Here is a 7,313-nt window from a genome sequence, read left to right as displayed (position 1 = left end):
AGTTCCAGCTTTATACAATCAGAAATAGCATTTTAAAGAGAAAAGATAGGCTACTCTGCATGTTTTGACTATAGACCTAACCTAAACCCACTTTAGTCCCAGCTGCTCGACCTGAAACCCTCTGAGTCTCAGCTCAGTTTGCGTGAGACACTTTTGACCTCTGTCCACATTCCTGACTGAGAGTTTTGTCTCTTCGTGGGGATTTAGGTCATCAGCACTTCACTGACTGTTTTGTAACGTTTGAAAGATGCCCACTGTCCCGTGCTGGCAGTCACCCCCCCCTTGCTCGTCACCATGGAGAAGGAGCCAGAACCTCCTCCATGTTCCCAAAGTAAATCTCCTGTTTCTGGGAGGCGGGAGGTAACCTGCGGTCAGCGCCGGCACTTTAACCCCCTGCTGTCCTCCTGCTGCTTCCACACACGAGCCGCGGTGCCTTTCTACCTGCAGGACAAAGCGGTTAACTCCGCTGACTCCTCCCCGCGTGGCCATCCCCGAATCACGCACCTTAAAAGAGGATGGGCCGCTCGAGCAGAGCCGCAGAACCGGCCCAGGAGGAGCTGTCTCCGTCCCGCGTGGTGCTGAAAGTACCACTCCGCCTCGGCATGTGGTCCGTCTTCTTTGTCCTCCTGTCCTCTCTGGACAGAAACGCGGTGAGGGGAGACCTCCTCCCGAGCCGCGCGCAGGAGGAGAACAAGGAGGTGCTCTCCACGATCTGCGCAAAAACCTCAACCGTCGGTGAGAACTACCTCCACCAGGTGTCGGACGGAGCCGTGGTGGTCCGAAGCCTGGTCAGCCCCGCCGGGAAGCTCGTGGACTGCTCCGTGGCGGTGAACCGGACGGAGGTGAGCTCGTTCGTGCGCGCGTGCAGCCTGGAGGAGCGGAGAGCCGCGCGCCGGACGCCTTTTACGCACATGGATGAGGCCAAAGAGACGTGCCGAGAGCTGAAGCGGAGATCAGAGGGCAGCGGCAGCAGAAGGCACGAGGGAGAAGACCCGACCCTGCAGGAGGACGGGGTTCTGAGAAGGTCCAAGAGGGGGTTCACGTACCCCGGGACCCTGTGGTGCGGAGCGGGGAACATGGCGGATGACTACAACCAGCTGGGTGAGTGGCAACCCTCCAACAATAAATGGTGCGGTTGGAATGCGTGGTTCAATGTTCAACCTTGTTCTTTCTGCAGGAGAGTTTGCAGAAACTGACAGCTGCTGCCGCGTGCACGACCACTGCCCTCACGTCATCCACGCCTTCTCCTCCAAATATGGACGCACCAATTTTAAATGGCACTCCATCAGTCACTGCGACTGTGATAACGAGTGAGTAAAAGGCTTTACTAAACATGTTCACTTCTGCAAAACAAACTGGAGCCACTGTTTGCATAAATGAAAGAGTAATTATAGTTCTGATAAATATGCTGCAAATATTTGGGAAAACGTTTTATTATGCACAAATAACCCACAAAGTTGCACAAAAATATTGGAGTTGTGGCAAAAATATGAATAACGGGTAATAAACTGAAATAAAAAGATATTCCCAACAAATTTTACTATTTTCAAACAGGATGTGTTCAGATTGAAAGTCATATTTTTCCACTAGAAAAACAAAACCATCAGTTTGAAACTCATTTGGTGAAACTTGTGCTTAAAAGATCTGAAGAATTTGTTTTGGTTAAGTTAAAAAAAGGAAAAAAGCTTATAAGTCATAGATTTTTAGGTTTTCTTGCGGGTGGTGCAGTGGTTGGAGCTGTCACATAGGTCACTGGTTCGCCTTCTGGTCTGGAGTTTATCTGCGTTGAGTTCGCAGGTTCCCCCTGTGCACCTGTGGGTTTTCTTTGAGAGCTCTTGTTTCCTCCCTGAGACTAAAAACAGGCACGTTATTAACTCATCTAGATCAGTGGTTCTGAAACCTTTTGGGTCTGGGGACCCAGAAAAAAAAGTAAAAAAAGTTAAAATTTAAAATTCCAGGGACGCCCTCATGCTGTTTTAAAAGGTAATTTACTGTCATTTCAACCCCTAAATACCATCAGAAATATATTTGTATTTGGTTTATTTATTGTTTTTATTGTTGTTTTATTAGTTTATTGTTCCCTATGAATTTTTTAAAATAAAAACCAATAACTTAGTGAAATTTTTTGAGGACTCCAAAGATACCTCTTGTGGAGAAGCTCTGGTCTAGACTAACCCCGCCTTCAGCGACCTGTTTATCTTTTAGCGACTCCTCATGTCATATCTTGGAGTTTTTCCCTCTCTTTCAAGCCAAATCCCGACCGTTTTCTCTCGTTCCTCTGCAGCTTGAAGTCTTGTCTGAGAAAAGTCAACGACACGTCCTCGCGGGTCGTCGGCCAAGCCTTTTTCAACGTCATCGGCGTTCCCTGCTTCGACTTCGCCTACGAGGAGCAGTGCGCCGAGCGCCACTGGTACGGCCTGTGAGTATCGCCCGTGTAGCTTCTCGGCAACTTCCTCCTGCGCTCAGCTCACACCTCTCTTTCTCTCAGGTGTAAACGATACGAGAAGCTGCCCGTCACCGTGCTGAGAGAAGCGGTGCCGTATGACTACGGCGGTATTGATGTCATCGACGAGCTGACGCTGGCTCCGCCCAGGCGGAACGATCCCAAGGAAGTCAGCGAAGGAGAACCGCAGGAAAGCGTGACTCAGAGCGCAGGGGAGCCCTCGCTGGGAAACGTCGTCACCGCCGCCGAGGACTTCATCAAGGTGCTTGCCACGGTCTCCACGTCTCAGAGCTCCAACGCTGACTCCGACAAGGACGCGGCGCAAAGCTCAGAGAAGAAGAAGAAGAAGAAGAAGAAACACAGAAGGAAGCAAAAAGGGAAAGGAAATGGGAGGAAGAGGAAGCAGAAGGCGGAGGTGAAAACAGAGGAAGGAGCAGCAGAAGACGTCCTGTCTTTAAGTAATTTTATCCTCGAGTCGAACAGGCGTAACCAGTCGAACACAAACGTAGCCGATGAATTTGAGCTCAGGAGAAAAGACGAGCCGTCCAATGAAGTCATGAAAGATGAGCCTGTTCCGGACGAGGAGTCGGATTCCGTTACGTCACCTCTGACAGGCCCGGCGGGGTCAGCAGAGTCTGACGGCAAGACGGTGAAAGAAGAAGAAAACCCTCTCTTATCGAGCAGAATGAACGCTACCTCAAAGAACGCAGATAAACGACGAGGAAGAAGCAAAAAGAACGACAAGATAACACATCACCCTTCTTCTGAAGACCCGGTATTAAACACAGACGGTCTAAACGGTTTTCACTCTGTCAGCCCAACAGCAAAGCCTGAACGACGCCTCGCCAAGCAGCAACTTCCTGCCAGCACCGCCCCCATTGTAATCCCCCACGTCAAAAGGAGCAGGTCAAAGGAGAGCGGAGACAAAGAGAGGAGGAAGAAAAGAAAGAAACTCAGCACTGATAGTCCCATTGTGCCTGCTGACCTGCCAAATTCTGCGGACCGCCTGAAAGTGATCCCCCTCAGCAGGGTTCCCACCGTCCCGCCCGGCCTCCCCTCAGACCGGCAACACGGACCACATGTTCACGGCCAGAGCAGCCAGGTTTCGGCTGTCCCCTTCCACGTTCCGAAAGGGCGAAGGGCGGAAGAAATACCCCTGAGAAACAGGCGGAGGAAAACGTCCGACCCCGCTCCGAGCGAAAACCTGCTTTCCTCTCACGGCGCCGCCGAAAACTCTGTCCTCACAACCCCGTCCCCTCAAGTGCCAGAAACTCGGCGCGACCGGCAGCTTTTCACCACAACCGTCAACGCCAATCCGAGGGGACGGCAAAGAAAAACACCCCTTCAACAAACTAAAACGTCCTGGGTGACCACCTCTGTTGCTCCATCCATCAGTCCACTTCAGCTATCTGTTGAGAGAGCAAAAGCACAATTTAATAAGAAGAGAAGAAGGAAGGCGTTGAATTTAAACAGACAATAAGCCGAGCGTTTCGGGCGTAACTAGCATAGAAAGGCTCGTTTTAGCAGAGAGGTAGATCATTTGATTAAAACATAAAAATCATGTTTTTTTTGTTCATCTTTTGTCTCGCATGTTAGTAATAAAAACTCTGAATAAATGGCGTTGCATACATTTTTGCCCTCTCTTTTAGCTCATTAGAGCCCACTTGGAAATATTTAATCAAATTGTAAATCTAAACCTCACAGGATTAATGCTAACCTGCTTAACTGCCCCCTCCCCACAATCTTTTCTGGCCACGCTGCAGAAAAAAGCTCAGAAAAAAATGCAGTTAATGTACTGTTCCTTTGTTTCCAAGAGCTGCAGACACTGATCCTTGAGCTGCAAGTTATTTCATGCAGCAGGGTCACCACCTGCAAACTGATTAAGATCATTACCTCCACCTCTTATTGTAACGATGAAAACCCCCCCCCAGATCAGCTGATTTTCACAAAAAAAGACTTAATATGGAGGAGTTTGAGTTCATTTCACCCCCTCGTCACATCTGACACATTTAAACTACATTAAAATACTCAAATACATCATCAGTAACAATTATAAACAATGTATGACTTCATGACACAACTAAACATCCAAACATTTCAAACTCAGCCCTTATTTATAACTCTACACACTGGACTGATAAAGACAAAAATAATTTTATTTTCGAGAAAAGATGAGATAATATGTGAAATAAAGAAAAATCATTGGCCAAATAAGAATAAAAATACTGAAAAATGTGTTGCAAGTCTCACACAGCAGCAGTGAATTATTAATTTTAATCATTTAAATATTTTTTGTACTAAATGAGGCTGAAATGTTTGTGTTCATAGATTTCATTCTGTCCGAGGTTAAACTCAGTAAATCTTACCTATCATGTGTAGAGTGCTCTGACTCAGAGGTTAAATAGAAATAGTTTTGTCTGCACACTAACCTCCAAACACAGATTTATCAGCTGCTTTTAACGAACACTCTTAAATTATTGCTGCCCCCCCCAATAGATTACTTTAAATTCAACAGTTTTTTTTTCAATCTTTGGCTATTTTCCATATTTGTGAAAAAGAAATGATCAGATTCCTCAACCTGACCAGTTCTGGCCTCGTTTGTCGGAGGAAGTTTTGTTTAACGTGGATTTTTAAAATCTTTGCAGAGAATGACCCGGTGCTTTATTGCAAACACCAGCGACCTGCGTCATGTCCTTGGGCTGTTTTTACACAATGTTATTCACAAGAATGTGTGGATAAGAATGAAGGAAACAAACATTTGCAGAAATAAACCCGAGTCTCTTCTTCTTCAAGCCAATCGGGACGTGAAAAAAAAAATCTTTGTTTCTCAGGCCGAAACCTTTGGGTTAGGTAAAGCTGCCATCTGAACCATAGTTCAACAGAACACAAGAGAAAAAAATTAAAATAACCTTTGTAGTAAATACAACCATTTCACCCCCACTTCAGGATGAGAAAGCTTTGGGTTAAAACGTCGCCCTCTTCTGGACACGAGTGATGCTTGCTCCAGAGGAAGCTTTGGTCCCATCACCTTCTGATCCTGGATACAAAACACCAACAACAGGAGTCCCAGTCAGGCTTCAGTCCAAACAGTCTGGCCCAGTTTTCAGGGTTTGTGTTTGGGTGGAAGCATTAGGCTGGTCCACTGCTCGGCCCTGAAGCTGCCAACAGTTGTTGGTGTAAAGAAAAAGCAGGTTTCTGTGAGTCAATGCTCATTAACATGAGAAAGATGATGCTGGTTGGCAGACTCTAAAACAGAAACTAAAGATTTTCTTTCAACAAGTCTTCCTGCATATTTTACCAAATGGAAACCAGTGGAATAATAGTGCGTCTTTATTGTATTCAGTCTTTCAGGATTGTTTAAAAATTTTAAGGTTTTACATAGGTTTGAACTCTGTTTTTCCAGTAACAAACAAAGTGACGAAGTGCAGCAATCTTTAAATTAGACATTACATCTGATACTGATCGACATTTTCTTTGATAATTTTTTTTAAAAAAAGTGTTTAAATACATTCTGATGCGACTCTGCAACATTTGCTCAGATTACATCTGAATCAAACAGAAAAAAAACTGTGGACCACAGTTTGAAATGTAGCTCAGACTTTCAGCTGTAACTGAAAGTCTGATGTCTTGAAGGGAAGCTATGGCTGCATTGAAGCACTAGTGGTTGCTATTGTGTGAAGACTATTGTCTCAGGATGATGATGTCATAAAATGAGCTGAGCACCAACAGCAAAACATACCTAAACTAAGGTTTAGCTTTTACATTAAGATTTACACATTTAGATTTAGGATTTAATATTTCAATATATTTTTAACATTTCAATTGAACATTTAGAAAAAATAGCTAAACCTATGAACAGAGCTAAATAAAAAGAGTGGAAAATTTTTAACACTCAAAAAGTAAGCTAAATAATGAAAAATACATCAGTAATTTTTTTTAACATTTCATTTATACTCGCCCCCCAAATAGCCTAGGTATTATATAAATAAATAAAAATCTGCCCATGATCTCAGGAGCTAGATGGRACCAGCACGGTGGAAGGCTTCCAGAGGCTGCAAACGGTTGTGGGCACAGTTCCCCCAAAGCACTAAAGCACCAGTAGGGAACTAATTTCCTGATTAGTGCTTTCGGACTTTTGCTAATTTTAAAATTTCTCAACGGATTAGCACTTGCTAAATTTAGAAGCATTAACTGAGGTCTATAAATGTTATTGATCAATGTTGAGGGTGAAAGCTGTCACATTTTGTTCATATGTGTGTCACTTATCCAGGTGACGATATATGAACCCAAATATGATTGTGGGATGTCAATGATAAGTGTTAAGAGAGCATCATGACAATATGTGACTCATGTTGTCTGTTGAAGAATGTTCATGGGTTGATTGGGTTATTTTAGTCCTTTAGAATTAGCTTTTGCTAAAATTTTCAGTGCATTAGTGCTTTAGAATTAGGGGACGTAAACATTTGAGTAATTTTTAGATCAGTGCTGACCACTGGTTCTTCCACATGACACAAAGGCCTATATTTGACAGAGTTGTAACATATAAGTACAAATAAACACCAATATTGTGACTTTTTGTGCTGTATTATTTGGAATAGATGCCGCGCAGCGCAGGGGCGTAGCCAGGGGGTGGCCATGGCCACCACAGACAAAACTTTGGCCACCCCATTGGCCACCCTGATGAACACACCCCCTCCACAGTGAAACAACAATTAGGGGTGTAATAATGCTCCTGAACAGTTGGTGGCAGTGTTTGACAGTTTGAAACATTACCAAACTCAATCAGTGAAGAAGAGTAGTGACAAGGAAGTGATGGTTTTCTTTATATACAGTAAGGCTGTGTCCAAAACGACAGGCCGGGTCCTCCGGA

General features: G+C 44.7%; 1 protein-coding gene across 2 annotated transcripts; it reads left to right on the top strand.

Moving 5' to 3' along the window:
* On the top strand, positions 1-4,073 carry proca1 (protein interacting with cyclin A1). 2 transcript variants are annotated; one of them, XM_014024121.1, is made up of 4 exons: positions 1-1,101; positions 1,178-1,310; positions 2,285-2,410; positions 2,489-4,073. In XM_014024121.1, the coding sequence occupies exons 1-4, from the start codon at positions 516-518 to the stop codon at positions 3,921-3,923; spliced, it is 2,280 nt and encodes a 759-aa protein (XP_013879575.1). In that variant the 5' UTR covers positions 1-515; the 3' UTR covers positions 3,924-4,073. The 2 variants fall into 2 exon arrangements, with proteins under 2 accessions (XP_013879575.1, XP_013879574.1); XM_014024120.1 differs by having other exon boundaries at positions 249-1,101; positions 2,285-2,419.
* Positions 4,074-7,313: the final 3,240 nt, after the last annotated feature.

The sequence above is a fragment of the Austrofundulus limnaeus genome, unplaced genomic scaffold (assembly GCF_001266775.1).
Source record: "Austrofundulus limnaeus strain Quisiro unplaced genomic scaffold, Austrofundulus_limnaeus-1.0 Scaffold407, whole genome shotgun sequence".
NCBI classification, from domain to species: domain Eukaryota; kingdom Metazoa; phylum Chordata; class Actinopteri; order Cyprinodontiformes; family Rivulidae; genus Austrofundulus; species Austrofundulus limnaeus.
Note: the sequence above shows the minus strand (reverse complement) of the source record. Positions and strands in the feature narration are given on the sequence as shown.

What these genes read in the sequence shown, in the direction of transcription:
- proca1 (XM_014024120.1), top strand. Translation starts at nt 516, where the DNA reads ATGGGCCGCTCGAGCAGAGCCGCAGAACCGGCCCAGGAGGAGCTGTCT. An exon ending in GGATGACTACAACCAGCTGG is followed by an intron (nt 1,102 to 1,177) that starts GTGAGTGGCAAC and finishes TTCTTTCTGCAG; the next exon opens with GAGAGTTTGCAGAAACTGAC. An exon ending in GAGCGCCACTGGTACGGCCT is followed by an intron (nt 2,420 to 2,488) that starts GTGAGTATCGCC and finishes TCTTTCTCTCAG; the next exon opens with GTGTAAACGATACGAGAAGC.